Source organism: Stegostoma tigrinum, chromosome 12 (assembly GCF_030684315.1).
Source record: "Stegostoma tigrinum isolate sSteTig4 chromosome 12, sSteTig4.hap1, whole genome shotgun sequence".
Lineage (NCBI taxonomy): Eukaryota > Metazoa > Chordata > Chondrichthyes > Orectolobiformes > Stegostomatidae > Stegostoma > Stegostoma tigrinum.
The window spans coordinates 46,475,082-46,491,168 of record NC_081365.1 but is presented as its reverse complement, the minus strand read 5'-3'; the positions used below and the strand labels follow the sequence as shown (position 1 = coordinate 46,491,168).

At 40.9% G+C, this 16,087-nt stretch overlaps 1 protein-coding gene across 6 annotated transcripts in view; it reads left to right on the top strand.

The window, feature by feature from the left end:
* The window catches only part of epha6 (eph receptor A6), a 617,472-nt gene that overhangs the window by 321,885 nt on the left and 279,500 nt on the right, over positions 1-16,087 (top strand). For all 6 annotated transcript variants that reach the window (XR_009446559.1, XM_048540624.2, XM_059650322.1 and 3 more), the window contains exon 4: positions 14,695-14,850. Coding sequence is in view for 5 of the 6 variants with exons in the window: in XM_048540624.2 (XP_048396581.2) it covers positions 14,695-14,850 (156 nt within the window). In the remaining variant the exon portion in view is untranslated. The remainder of the gene's footprint in view (positions 1-14,694; positions 14,851-16,087) is intronic.

The following is a 16,087-nucleotide window of genomic DNA, read 5'->3' as shown; positions in this document are numbered from 1 at the left end:
AAAATTCAGAGTTCAGAATCTTTTGAAGTGTCTAGTGAATGATCAATTCTCATTCACTGAATATGTTTGAGACAGCAACCAGTAGATTTATTGTTGTGAATGGGATTAAGAAACTTGAGCAGAGTGCATGAAACTTGAGGTAGTAGATTGGTTATATTCTTGTCAAATGGGGAGCGCACAATAATCATGTCTGCCACTGGTCTGTGAGGTACAGTCAGTAACAAAACAGGCTTCGAAGAGACAATGGGATATAACTTGTTGTAAAGATTTATTCTGATGAAAGGTCACTGCCTGAAATGTTAACTCTGCTTTCTGTTCACTCATGCTGCCAGACCTGCTGTGTTTTTTGAGCAATTTCTGATTTTTTTTTCTAGTTTATTGGTGTTGCTCCATCTACAGTCTGTGCACAGTGGCATCAAGAACTTTGCCTATAGGAACATAAGAACTAGGAGCAAGAGTAAGCAATTCAGCCTCACAAGCCTGTTCAGCCATTGAATTTGTTTATGGGCCAATCTCATCTCGGCCTTGGCTTCACTTTCCAGTCCTGTCCCCGTTGCTCTTCAACCCATTATTAATTAAATGCCTGTCTATTTTATTCAGTGTCTTGGCATCCACTACACTCTGGGGTAGTGGGTTCCACAAATTCACAATCATTTAAGAGAAGCAATTACTCAGCTCTGCTATCCTTTAACCTAAAACTATGACCTCTTTGGCTAGATTTCCAACAAGAGGAAACATTCCGTCTGCATATACTTTGTCAATCCACTTTAGCATCTCATCTACCTATGCATGGAGAAAATATCTCCCTGCGTCCACTTGGTTATTCTCCCTCACTGTACTAGCGCTGTCAAAATTAGGCCCCACTGTTGGCAAATATAAAGTTAAAAATTTTATTAAAGTATGCAAAATTCCCCAATTTGCAGATTGATAGAAAGCACAAATTAGGTTTCTGTACTTCACAAAAATTATTATTTATTACAAGCAAGTAGACTTCAGCTACAGGTAAATAATTATGAACCAGTGGTGTATAACTCTATTAGTTAAAATTCGAATCCCCTTATACACATCCAGGCAGAACCAGACAAGAAAAATAAATTAGGTGTTGTGGGCTGAACGAAAGAATGGGAAGGCAGTTCATTGGTTCCTGTTCTCAGGGTTCACTGATGCAGCCTGTTGACTGGTCAGTTCATGCTCCTCCTTGATTTTCCTTCTCCAGACACTTTCACTTGTTTGCAGAGGATGTAGGGTGGCTGGTTCACACTTATACAGTTTCTGGCTTACTGGTTAGGAGACACAGCTTACCACAACCTCTTTGGGAGAAATAAACAGTCTTTTCTCAGATGTAAGGCAGTTTGTACTGCAATGGAATGCTCCTTTCCTTGCAGAGATCCAATGGCTTTTCCCAACACAGAAAGCTGTAAAATTCTAACAGGACTAGACAGGGTTAATGCAGAAACATGGTTTCCAATGACTAAGAAGTCCAGAGCCAGGGATCAAGGTCCAAGGATATTGGTTAGGCCATTTAGGTCTGAGAAGTGGATAAATGTCTTCACCCAGAGAGTGGTGAACCTGCCACAATAATCACTTCAGGCCACACATTGAATTGTTTCAAGAAGGAGATAGACAGAGATCTTGGGACAAAAGAGACCAAAAGGTATGTAGAAAATGTGAGGTGGATGATTAGCCATGATCGTATTGAATTGCAGAACAGGCTCAAAAGGCCAAATGGCCTACTCCTGCCTGTATGGTTTATGTATCTATTCACAAACCCAACCTATTCAGTTATAAGAGCCAATCACAGCTGCTTGTTTCCAACCAAATCTTCATTCACACAAAGACCCCTGGTTTCAGCCCATCTGTAATCAGACCTGCACAACTGCTTGAATGAGTACTTGAGTAAAAACTTCTTACAACAAGTGTCTTGTTGCTTGATTTTAAAAAGTGCAGCAATCAATCAACAATCTTCAGGTTTTAAAACAGTTCTTTTTCCCTTTCAGTCCATAATCAAAATTATAGAAAGATCACATGATACTGTCTTTACACTGTCATAGTTTAATTACAAATTAACTAAATTTCATAAATACTTGGGGTTTAACTTTGTTTTATCATGCTCCTGATTATAACAATGTATATGAAGTACTCAATATTGCATAATAAAATAAATATATTATGTGCAGAATCTGTTCCAATCCAATTCTTGGTACTGAGATATATCATGAAAAAGAAACAAATGAATGGGCCATAGTCAGTTGATAGTATAGAACTAAACTGTTGCTGTAAAAGGACATATTTTGACCCAAAATGTCCATCTTATACTCATTGAAACAACTCATGAGAATTGAATTGCTTGCTATTCTTGCAAATCATCCTGATGAGTAGAGATGAAAAGTTTTTGACTAAATCTGCCCTTTTCCAGCAATACTTTTCAAAGGTCTCTGTCAACATTTATTTGCATTGCTGTTCAATGCGGATGGCAAATTCAGGGTGGAGCTATTAGAAGAAATTATTCCCTTTTCAGCAAGCCTTTGCCCATAACACATTAATTTCTGTCCAAGACTGTTCAGAGAAAAGGACCCCAGAGTACTGAGTATGTGCACAACAATGTGCAACCTTGAAGCACTTAATTTTTAGGATGAGGTGACATAATTGATTAATAACTTCCGTTCCATCTCAAGAACATGAACTTAAATCCATTTAGATTAATGAATTTGGGTATTCTCACTGATATTAAAATAACATGAGCTGAATTATTTGAGTTAACATGCTGTACAAGCAAAGTATAGAAGCAATATCAAATTCTGTTCTTATTTAGTTCAGTAAGCAGTTTCATTTACACATCATAAGTAACATGGGAAATCAGTGAATGTAAATACCTTGCAGTAATGATTTCTCATCTGTAAATATTTTGGGGTGCATTCAAGGCAGTTGGAGAGAGATTTGCATTACATTTGGTTAGTGTTTGATGTTGTCACAGTGTGCGAAGTGAAAAATAGACCATTCTTAAGCCCTGCATTTATTCAATGAAAAATAATTTCATTGTCATGCTGTAAATGACTTCAAAGATAATACACATGGTTCAAAAATGCTGTTGGGGGATATTATAACTTAAATCTTAGCAAATACAAAAACAGCAAAGCTACACAGCTTTGTGAAATCTTATTGGAGGCTGAAATACTTGCTTTTATCAATTTTTGTCGAACAATTATGCAAGTATTAAATATGATCTTATATCACCTCTTTTGCTTTAAGTTACAGAAGGATGAATTCCACCTAAGTCACATGCAGTTTCTCACACACTGCACAAATACAATTGATATGCAAAAAATAATCCGAAGGTTGGATGACTCCAATATATTTGCTTAATTCAGAAAAGTCTAATTTTGGAGTAATTTTATTTCGGTTTGATGTTAATTGAACAGAAATGACATTACCCCATTTGAATGTAGTTCCTCATAAATGCACATTGCTGTTAATGATTGAAATTTCCATTTTCTTTATAAAGTTATGCAAATTTGAACACCAATTGTTCTATTCCAGTGATTCCAAATCATGGAGCTACCTGCTATTTGAATTCACCCCCAATGCAATGTAGTGTGTTTACTTAATTTCAACTCAACCATTAAGTAAACATTTGTCAAGAGATGTTTTTAAAACTCATGCTGTGGAATTTTCTAGTTGAGAGTGGACAAGGAATTTAATTCAGATGGAGGAAAACATTCTGTTTCTTGAAGGCAGGCTAAAGTTTTGCTGTTAAATTTCCAAAATCTTTTGGGTATGGCGGTCTTCCTGACCTTGATGCTGAGGAACTTGCTTTGCATCTGTTCGCATGTTGTGAATATTCATTAAAACATCAGCCTGTTGGAATTGCATCAGCAAAAAATAAGCAGCACGTGTTCACAAACCCAAGTATGTTCTTGAACTATGCATCTGATGGGGTAGACTCTTGCCTTCAAGCTCCTTTGACTACAAACTTTAGTGATTCAAAGAGACATCTTTGAACATGAGCTATCAATGTTAGGGGTTGAAACTTAAACAGGCAATCAAGCCTGCCCATAAATGGCAGGCTGATGCCATCAAACCTGATGAGGGCAGGCAAGTAAGGCACAGCTCAAAAGGAGACTCAAGTCAAAAGCCTGTGCTTTTTGGTTGTATTCTTGTTCTATGTTCTTAAGCTGAAACCTATTAAGAGGGTATATTCTCCTTATAATGATGAGCAGTCAGTGACCTGATGGTACATGAACTGCTAAGCGTTAGCTCCTTTGATATTTTAAGAGTGAACTCTGGCATAAGTTCTGTAAGTGAAGCATTATCGCTGTGATGCCAATAGTGTTGTGTTGGAACTGCAAAGAAGCATTGAGTAAACAGTCTATGAACCTTGTCAGAGTGCAGATCATTCATCCTCCTGAGGCACTACAATCAGATTCTTTGAGCTGTTTCACAGGAGGCTGGCCTCTGCAGTCACCTCTATCATTAGCTGAGATGGCCACTTGTGGCCATCCCTGAGGAAAAGCACTTCCCTCATCTCCAGGACAGCCTTTTGTTGAGGCATTGCTTAAGGGTATTGTCACTTTTGCCTGGTTTTTGACATCTCCAGGGTTATTGGAGGTTGACAAGCAGAGGTTTGGATGCTCCTGGGCTGCAGAAAGTACTGGGATTTGGGTCCTGAATTCAATGATCAGCCATGATCATATTGAATGGTGAAGTAAGCTCGGGGGGATCAAATGGCATACTCCTGCCTCTATCTTCTGAGTTTCTGAGTTTCTGTATCCAGTTATCTTTAAAATATGGGCTTGGATGTCATTCATTTTCCCAGACATCACTATACAATGAGCTGAACAAAATGTAATTGAAAACCTAACCCTCCCTCAGTGGCAGTCCCGATTGCTTTTTATGCCTAGTTCCGCACTTAGTCTGTCACAGAAAATTCCACCCATCTCCTTTCTTGCACAGGCACGGGAAATGCAGACTTATAGCGATAGTGTGGGGGGGAACTGGGTGGGATGCTGTTCAGAGGGTTAGTCTGGGCTAAATGGCCTGTTTCCACATGGTAGGGATTTTACTATTCTATTCTACGATTTTGTTTTCATTATAAAATATATTCTCTCCAATAATTTACCTTCATAATATTGTTTATGTCTAAGCTTTGGATGTAGAGTAGAGAGAACTGAGCAGCTGAAAAGTTTTAAGATAATAAAATGTGAGGCTGGATGAACACAGCAGGCCAAGCAGCATCTCAGGAGCACAAAAGCTGACGTTTCGGGCCTAGACCCTTCATCAGAGAGGGGGATGGGGAGAGGGAACTGGAATAAATAGGGAGAGAGGGGGAGGCGGACCGAAGATGGAGAGTAAAGAAGATAGGTGGAGAGAGTGTAGGTGGGGAGGTAGGGAGGGGATAGGTCAGTCCAGGGAAGACGGACAGGTCAAGGAGGTGGGATGAGGTTAGTAGGTAGCTGGGGGTGCGGCTTGGGGTGGGAGGAAGGGATGGGTGAGAGGAAGAACCGGTTAGGGAGGCAGAGACAGGTTGGACTGGTTTTGGGATGCAGTGGGTGGGGGGGCAGAGCTGGGCTGGTTGTGTGGTGCAGTGGGGGGAGGGGACGAACTGGGCTGGTTTAGGGATGCAGTAGGGGAAGGGGAGATTTTGAAACTGGTGAAGTCCACATTGATACCATATGGCTGCAGGGTTCCCAGGCCAAATATGAGTTGCTGTTCCTGCAACCTTCGGGTGGCATCATTGTGGCACTGCAGGAGGCCCATGATGGACATGTCATCTAGAGAATGGGAGGGGGACTGAAAATGGTTTGCGACTGGGAGGTGCTGCACCTCCCAGTCGCAAACCATTTCCACTCCCCCTCCCATTCTCTAGATGACATGTCCATCATGGGCCTCCTGCAGTGCCACAATGATGCCACCCGAAGGTTGCAGGAACAGCAACTCATATTTGGCCTGGGAACCCTGCAGCCATATGGTATCAATGTGGACTTCACCAGTTTCAAAATCTCCCCTTCCCCTACTGCATCCCTAAACCAGCCCAGTTCGTCCCCTCCCCCCACTGCACCACACAACCAGCCCAGCTCATCCCCCCCACCCACTGCATCCCAAAACCAGTCCAACCTGTCTCTGCCTCCCTAACCGGTTCTTCCTCTCACCCATCCCTTCCTCCCACCCCAAGCCGCACCCCCAGCTACCGACTAACCTCATCCCACCTCCTTGACCTGTCCGTCTTCCCTGGACTGACCTATCCCCTCCCTACCTCCCCACCTACACTCTCTCCACCTATCTTCTTTACTCTCCATCTTCGGTCCGCCTCCCCCTCTCTCCCTATTTATTCCAGTTCCCTCTCCCCATCCGCCTCTCTGATGAAGGGTCTAGGCCCGAAACGTCAGCTTTTGTGCTCCTGAGATGCTGCTTGGCCTGCTGTGTTCATCCAGCCTCACATTTTATTATCTTGGAATTCTCCAGCATCTGCAGTTCCCATTATCTCTGATACTATCAGCTGAAAAGTTTTTTCAAGTTGGCTATTGAAATCTCTCACTGGCCAACAGAAACAGTTGTTTTAAACAAGAAAGGTGATGGGTGGAATTTTCTGTGACAGACTACCTAGTCTGCACATACCTGGACTGTGGGAGGAAACCAGAGACCCCAGAGGAAAATCACACAAATGCAGGGAGAATGTGCAAACTCCTCACAGAGAGTTGCCTGAGGGTGGAATTGAACCAGGGTCCCCAGCTCTGTGAGGCAGTTGTGCTAACCACTGTGCCACCCCATATTCATGTTCTGTTCCTTTCACTCTTTTTTAATTTGCCACCTATAAAGTGACCATGGTTGCAGAGGGCCATAGGGCTGCTGTTTCATTAGAGATGGCTGGTAGTGGTTTAATTTGAGGGATGCCACACCTCAGGTGAGGGGCATGATTCAGAAGGCTGGACTTTCATGGTAACCTCAGGCAGTGGATTGCATTGCAAACCAGCCATTGAACCAACTGAGCTAACTGACTGCCGAATAAGCCATTAAAGGATAGAGACCATCTACACCTTTGGTAAGAAATATTATATTTGCACACAGTTACGCACATGACTCAACTTTTGAGAGCATAACTGAAGACATAAACTCTTCCGTTAGTTGGCATATTAAAAAAAATTGCAAATTTTTTTTCTTTGCATTAGAAAATATTACTTGCATTTTTAAGAATCATAACCTGGTTCATAACCTGATTTACTAACAGAGCCAACTTTCTTTTTCATAGAAGAAATTTTTTATGAGATCATGTAGTCCTCCTGGAGGAGTAACTTGATTTCAAATTACTAGAAAAATACTTACCTCAGTTGGCTAGAATGTTCGCGTGTGAATCAGGGTATATTTCCTTTCTGGCTGAGATATTTTAGGTTCTGGCATGTCATCCTACCCCGGTAATGGCACTGTGACATTGTTTGGCAAGCAATTGTCCAGGACTGCCTTCCGGCACAGAATTAAAGGAGATGAACAAACCATTTCCTTGTGTCATGGTGTGCACCAGTCAGTTTTTGTACGGTAAATTTAACTTTTTCTTTCAAAAGGAACCAGTTTGCTCATTGAATGTTTGCAATCATTGAAAACTCATCATTATCGTTATTTTTAACCCAGTGATGTGGCTAGTTTTGTGGATCAGATCTGTCTTCAATCAAGTTGATTTTTATATAAATATTAAAGATTATGGATTTATTTACCCTCTTGATATAACTCTTAATTAAAATGTCCTAATCTTTTGTGTTGATGCAGTTGGTTTCACTGGGTTAGACCCTCAAGGATAGGAATAATCCAGTAGAAAGTTTTGACCCAGATCTGATGTTTTTTTAATAATATTTTCTCCATTGCCATTATAACTTGTTGTGCTAATTATTACAATTTTGTCTATGCAAAACCAACTTGATTGTACAATTTAACCACAAAATTCCCAGAAGAGCTCAACATTTTTCATCCACCATTTATGTACTGATATTTCTGCTTGTTCAGGCATTTGCACAAAATGAAAATAAGGCAGAGATAATGGGAACTGCAGATGCTGGAGAATCCGAAATAACAAAGTGTGGAGCTGGATGAACACAGCAGGCCAAGCAGCATCTTAGGAGCACAAAAGCTGACGTTTCGGGCCTAGACCTTTCATCGGGTGTCGGCCCGAAACGTCAGCTTTTGTGCTCCTGAGATGCTGCTTGGCCTGCTGTGTTCATCCAGCTTCACACTTTGTTATCGTGAAAATAAGGCAGCTTACCCTCGTTTAATTACATTTCGATATCTTAAATTATCTGTTTTATCTTAAATTACTTGAATTAATGTTGCAACCTCTGCCAAAAGTCTTGTTGCGAGCTTTGTATCTGTGTCCAGAGATGCGTATTTCAGCTAAATGTAGATTGTATGATATGAGTGTAAATGTTTGCTGTTATTTATTTTGCAAATGCTAATCCCCGGATCCAAGAGAACACCTCCTTATTTGCAGAGCTTAACGTGATTAGACTGTTACTTACTCTAAGGAGAGGATACTCCATGTAATGTGTTGCACTGTTTGTGTCTCCACACAAATGCATAAAAAGCTTTACATCGAGATTCCAGGGATGGAGACTGTTTGCACAGAGGCCTTGGGTTGTACTGAATATGATTAGCAATGACCATTCACACTTAACAGTTCAAAGCCTGCCATTGAACGAATAGGGTATGTTACAAGGAGCTTGTTCATATCTTCCCATGTTTTTCACACATTGATCCAAAGGATCTCTGCTGGTAGATCTTGTACCACATGGGGCAGTGAGGTGGAAGGTTTACATTAGGTGGTTGAACAAGTCATTATGGAGTGGCAACTGAGGTGCAACACAGATGGCTTTAACCAGTTTGTGGGTTTTTGTCAGACAACAGATTAGTGGGGAGTAACATTTACTGAGACACCACAGGGAAGCAAACAACCCTCCCAGCAGACTGAAATCTTTGAAAATTACCGTAATCTGTAAGACCTACTTATAAAACCCAGTCACCACAGATCTACCAGTACCAGCATTGAGCAAACCTCTGGTCTTATGCAATGGAGCATGTTCTTCAAATATGAAACTCAATATTGAGGTACTACTGGGCACCAAGCAAATCTCAGTACAAGCTGTACAGGCAGATCACAGCAAGCAAAGGATGTGCAGATCAGAATGATTTAGAGGCATATGGGTTACATTGCAGGTTACTTTATTTGAGGCTTGAGTCCATGCAACAATCTGATAACAGCTGGGAAGAAGCTGTTCCTGAACCTGCTCATACATGTGTTCAGACTTCTGTATCTTCTGCCCGACGGAGGAGGTTGTAGGAGATCATTACTGGGCTGCGATGGGTCTTTGAAGATGTTGGCTGCCATTCCGTGGCAATGAGCCATGTAAGTAGAGTCCCGGATGGAACGTTGGCTTCCGTGATGTTCTGGGCTACGCACAAAACCTTCTGTAATTTTTCATGATCCTGGACAGTGCAGTTGCCATACCAGGCTGTTATGCACCCGGACAGAATGCTTTCAGTTGGGCATCTGTAGAAGTTGGTGAGGGACCTAATAGACATGCCAAATTTCCTGAGCTGCCTGAAGAAGATGAGGCATTGGTGTGCCTTCTTGACTGTCACATTTACGTGGGAAGCCCAGGACAGATCGTCAGTTATTGTCACTCCAAGGAACTTGATACTCTTTAGCCTCTCAACCTCAGTTCCATTGATTTAGATGAGGTGTGTTCTCCTCCTTTCTTTCTGAAGTCAATAACCAGTTCCTTAGTTTTGCCAACGTTGAAAAACAGATTGTTTTCATTGCACCCTGTCACCAAACCCTCTATCTCCCTCCTGTATTAATCAATCAGTATGGGTGCCAGGAGGTTGAAAAATATACAGGCTTGTATTTTTTGGTGCCAAATGCAGCTGAATGCCTGCAAGCTCAATGAATTCATCAGGATTTCCAGAATTTCCCTGGAAAAAGCTGGCAACAGGTTTGTTGCGTTTTATGAGGAAGTCATACTTTGTCCTCGTCAAATGTTATCCAAAATTAACTATTCAACCACAGCAGATTCGGTGATCAAAGCACAGTAAAACATCCTTAAGATATAAATATATAGTTTCTCTGAAAAAATTATTATTACACAATGGACATCAATTTGTCAACAAGGATTTCAGGAAGTTCGCTTTGGAGACATGTATCAACTAGATGACAATGAATGGGAGGTGAAAGAGCAGACAAGAATCTGAAGTCACTGATGTATAATAATCCAGACTGGGACTGCACTTTCTTCAATTGCTGAGCATTGATTATGGAAACTCACCAGCAGAATTGTTAACAGGGAGAAGATTAAAAACAGATGCACCAGTTTCACAAAACAACCTCAAGTTAATTGTAATCTCTCAATGCCATGGGAACATAAAACAATTAGGAAAAAGCCAGAGCAAAAATCAATCTAGGCACAGGGCCAAAATGTGTCAACCATAAGGCCAGCACAGGAAACCAAGGTCAGCAGAAGTAAACTAAGATGAACCAATTTGTTTTCAGATCACCATTTATGATGCACAGAAAGCATTGATCTTATTTGAGACAAGAAGTAAAACCAAGATGATTATTACAGGAAATGGGGCGACTATACCTGTATTAAATCAAATCGTGCAGAGAATGGTAGAGCTGTTCCAGAAATACAACAATACCATCGTTTAAATGTTGAACTCAAACAAACCACATGAGAACATCTAGAGTTCAGATCTTCTCAACCTAAGAGATTTGGACCTTGCTGGGGTGATGGGGGGAGATGCTGACTGGTGATAACATTGATATTCGTAAAAATAATGTCAATTATTGCAAAGCTATTTAAGTAAATGTAACTTTGCCAGAAGATATTATATCATGAGATTCATGTAAACCACAATGTAAATGATCTCTTGGCCCTGAATAACTAAGGGAAAGTTGTGTTTGTCAAATTTGGTCAAATATTGATGAGAGTAATGTATTTCTCGTGGTCTAGGTGGATTTTAGTAACACTTTTCATAAGGTTGCCCAAATCAACAAGTAACAGCCCTTAAGATCCAAGGCAAAGTGATTCATTGATTCAGAATTGGTGGAAAATCAGGAAGCAGAGGGTGATTGTGGAGGGATGTTTCTGTTACTAAAATTTGTTTCTTGTGGGCTTTCGCAACGCTTGGTGCTGGTGGCCAATGGGTAATTGGTGTATGGTGCAATTCAATTATTTGGATTTAAATGTTGGGGTATGATCAAGAGGTTTGTAGATGATACAGAAATTGATAGGGTGAAATAGTGAGCAGGATAGCTATAAAGTGCAGAAGAATATCAAGGACTGGTTGGGTGGGAGGAAGAAGCAAATAGAATTCAACCTGGAAAAATGTGAGGTAATGAACTTGGGAGGGCTGGCATGAAGAAGATTGTATGAAAGGATTCTGACAAGTTAGAGGGACATTGGTGTGCATGTCCACAGATTCCTGGAACTACCAGGGCAAGTAGATATGTGGTTCAGAAGACATATAGGATGCTTGCCCTTTTTTTAGCTGAGGCATAGAATATAAGAATAAGCTGGTAATGCTGAAACAGTAGAAAACACTGATTAGGCAACCACTGGAAGACTGTGAGCAATTCTAGTCACTACAGTGTAGGAAGGATTCATTGTACCAAAGAGTCTACAGAGAAGATTTACCAGGATGCCACCTGGGCTGGAGGATCTAAGCTACAAGGAAAGATTAGATAGGCTGGGCTTGTTTTCCTCAATGCAACAACGGTGAGAGGAGCTTTGTAGAGGTGTACAAGAATTATGAGGGGCATTGATGGCAAGGATTGGAAGGCATTCATACCATTAGACGAGGGATCAATAACTAGAGGGCAAAGAAATAAGGTAAGAGGTAGAAGACTGAGAAAAAACTTGAGGAGAATTCTTTTTTCACTAAATGATGGTGGAAATGTGGAATTCATCGCTTAAAAGAGTGGGTGAGTCAGAAACTCTCAACATTCAAGCAGTATTTAGACATTCAGTTGCATTATCATAGCCCTTTGGGCCAGAAGGTTGAAAATAGGATTTGTGTAGTCAGGTCGTGTTAACCAAAAAGGAGACCATGGGCTGAATGACCCCCTTCTGTGTTGTAAACATCTGAGTCTGAGAGAAGAGACAAGACTAGAAGGGCAGGTAAAGGGAGAGGTCTTAGACACTACACCAGAGAGCTGGATTTGTTCACTTATTTACAATTATAATGAAAGGAATGTTACACTACACAAGGTGTTGAAAAGACTTTGAGGTAAAGAGCAAGGAGCCTTGAGCAGTGTTTGTGCAAATATGCATAATCCATAACCCTTCAGAATGGTATTTGTATTGTTTTGCAGGTTAGATAAAACATTCACTTTCAGATTATTAGCAACTGCTCTTTTTATGAACAGTTACCTCTCAAGTATTGAGGCAGCTTCTGTGATTGACAACATCTGTCCTTTGTTATTGAAGTTTTGAATTTATTTCAGATACAGATAGAAGATGCAAATCTGGCTAAAATGTGAATTTAAATCCTTGTATCCCACTGGCTGTTGACCTTGCAGGACTCTGGCGGACGTTTCTTCTGCATTTTGGCTCTCCATTTGTTTGCCAGTAAATTGGTCACATGTTGAAAACCAGCCTGTCATGGGATTTTTATGATCTAAGAGTCAGAAGCTCAGGGTTCACTGGAAATTGAGCCTCATCGATGCAATACTGGTGACCAGAGGCCATCATTCAGGCATCCCAATTCAGGTTTCTGATCAGAGCCTTAACAAAATGAGTTCACCCATAAACTAGGCCGACCCAGTGGTAAATCCTGTGAGCAGAAAGAAGGTGAGGAGCAAGCTGTAGTGAAACTACTCAACTAAGAAGAAAACATTGCTCTTTTTGATCCCACATTAAAACAAAACACAAAGCTTGCTAATGTTCCTCACAGCCGTTGGCAGTCCCTTTTGTTAGTTGACTAATCCAAAAAACCAGAGTAGAGCATGTGCAGTCAATCTGTTCTTCTCTACGTGGGAAATGTGAGATTGTGTTTAGAAATTGATCCCACCATGCAGGACCCCACAATGTGCATTTTGTATTCAATTAAAAAAAACGTGGGTTGGGGATGTATGGATTAATTTGTTCTTACGATTTCAAAAAGACAGTGGACCATTTTAGAAGGTTGAAAATATTTTAAAATAAGATAACATCAAGAGTAAAAAGTGTTTTGATGTCGGATATGGTCATTTCTTTTGTTTCTGTGGGGGTATATTCAAGTTGATTTGATTTATTTTGTTGTCACATGTGTCTTGTTACAAAATACAGTAGTGTTCTATAGTGTCACCAGTCTCTGGCAATGTCTTAAAACACAGAAAAATAAGCCAAAACATAGAACATAAAGGCAGAAAAATTTTGTACCTGAATACAGTAGACAGGTGAGGTGAGAGGTGCCCATGAAATTTCTGGCCCTAGTTACATTGCTGACACAGGCCAATGCACTCAAGCAGGACCTTAATCGGGGATTGGAGGAGGATAGACAGGAACGTCTTTGCAAGATTTAAAACATGATGGACTTGTAGCTTACTACACCCAGAGCTTGTAGGAGATTGGTGTTAAATTAGTCAATAAATTTAATCATCTTTGAGCTTCCCAACAACAACCCACAAACCCAGTCCATAAGGACTACCTTTCATTACTCCCATCCACAAGACTTTTGCAGTGCTACTTTAGGCTTGATAAGACACAGCAAAGATGGTCATGAACAAGTACAGGTGGCCAGTCCTGATACTACCATTTCTATTGATGTAGCTACAGTGGACTGGTGTACATTATCAAAGTAAGATCAGTTATGTGAGCTCTAGAAATTCCACAGAAATCCCAGTGCAGCAATATTCAACTACACTTTTTTTTCAACTTCCATTTCATGTTTGTGCCTTGGCATTCTCCAAACAGTAAAGAGGAAAATCTTTTATGTCTTGTCAAACAGCAGATTGTGTTTTAATGCACTAAACTAAAGGCAGGAACAAGCTGATGAAGGAGGATGGATATGAAGGGTTTCTGATTGGAGCTAAGACCAGGCTCTCTGATGAAGGGTCTAGGCCCGAAACATCAGCTTTTGTGCTCCTGAGATGCTGCTTGGCCTGCTGTGTTCATCTAGCTCCACACTTTGTTATCTAAGACCAGTTCCTAACTCACTTTTCTTGGCTTCCCTTTCTCTCATTGTGCTAGACCCAGCTTTCACACCAACCAATACAGGCAGTTTCTAGCTACTCACCCAGTAAGACCAAACACTATCTGCCAGTTTCCACCCTCATTCTAAACCCCTTCCTCATAAGGGTCAAAATCATTCAGTACTGCCACATCAATGTTTCCACTTCTTAGAATGTTGCAATTCACAATGGTCCACATCCCAGGTCCTCTCCCTCCCCAGTACTCCTGGGCCCTGAGCCCTGCTCTGTATTCTTGTATCCTCTTTCAAACTCCACTAACTGTAAAATCCCGAGAAGCAATGCCTGGATCCTTAAGTGTTACAACAATGCCTGGAAGCATTAACACCATTTGGGAAGGAGTCACATTGGCTGCAGCAGTACTAACATTCAAACCAAGTAGTATAATTGTTAAAACTACCTGTTGAAAATGTATACCGTTATTTTGGTAGGCCAGATTAGTTTACATGTTTATCTTTAACTTTTGCTTACTTTGTTAATTCTTTTAGCTTGCAGGCCTGGATTCTATAAAGCTTTTGCTGGGAATACCAAGTGCTTCAAATGTCCTCCACACAGCTTCACCAATGAAGATGCCTCACAAGTGTGCAAATGTGATAAAGGTTACTACAGGGCAGAAAAAGACCCACCAACAATGGCTTGTACCAGTAAGTAATCAAAACAAATATCACGATTGGATTCTGGATGCTTTTGACAGCTGAAAAATCAGAAACTAAACTGATGAAAGTAAAAACTGTTTAACACTTTACAGAGACACGGTTCAGCAGGACTCATAAACATAGGTAATAGCAATTTCCATTCCTAGATCTATTATGTTTCTTTTCTTCAGTATCAGCTACGTCTTGGACTGGTGCATAATAGAGTGGGCTGGTTTAAATATTTGTCCCACATATCGGAGTCTTCTGCTGCTGTGGTAAAGCAGCCTAAAATGGCCTCCATTGAGGGATGTGTGGAATTCGGCATGAGTGAATGGACAGGCATCACACTGGTGTCATGTAGTGGACATGGGGAAAAGGTCATGAATACACCTGTCAGTCCCGGCCCCGTTTTGTTTTATTGTTACATTGGCAGTTCCTGTGTACTGGTATAAAGACAGAATCAGGTCTCTCTGTACAACCTCAATGTGCCTTAGCATGTGATGGCAGCAGTGGTGGACTGTTCTCTCAGTGAAATGTCCTGAATCCTATCCATTTTGATTGATGGTGGGAACATTCAAGGAAGTCAGTGTCATACGTCCAATCCTCAGGGAAGGACCAAAGCAGAAGTATTAGCACACTTGAGGGCTCAGTCAACACTGTGGTTTAAGACACCCTCCAGAATTGTTTGGCCAGATGCTCAGCATATGGTAAGCGATGTGAAAATCCCCAATACAGACTGCAAGAGGAATCAAGAAAAAGGTTGATGAAAATGAATGCATATGAATTAATTTGCAACTTAGTCATTGCAGAACGAGAAGCTTCAGCAGTGGAGAAATTTTTGCTGATACCCAAGCCCTTAGAACATGAGAGTGGTCCCAGGCTCTCTCAGTGGATACGGTGGCACCTTTACTCAATACTGGACCACCTTGGGCCTTGCTTCCATTATGTAATAATGACTCAATTAATTTATTTCTATATATAATTGTCGACACTGCTGATGCATTTCTTGTTCAACTCAAGATAGCAGAAGATATGGCAATATATGAAGATTTAGTTAAGGTGCCTACTTCATTATTAGGTGTAATACAATTATTGACAACATTAGGTTTAAGGAGTGCATCCAGGAGCCTGGAGACAGTATGGATTATTTTATAACTAGCCTCTCTTGATTTGGGAGACCACTGTTACTATTGGATCCTATAAGGTAGTTATAAGGAGACATTCATTCTGAATGAGGCAATATCTG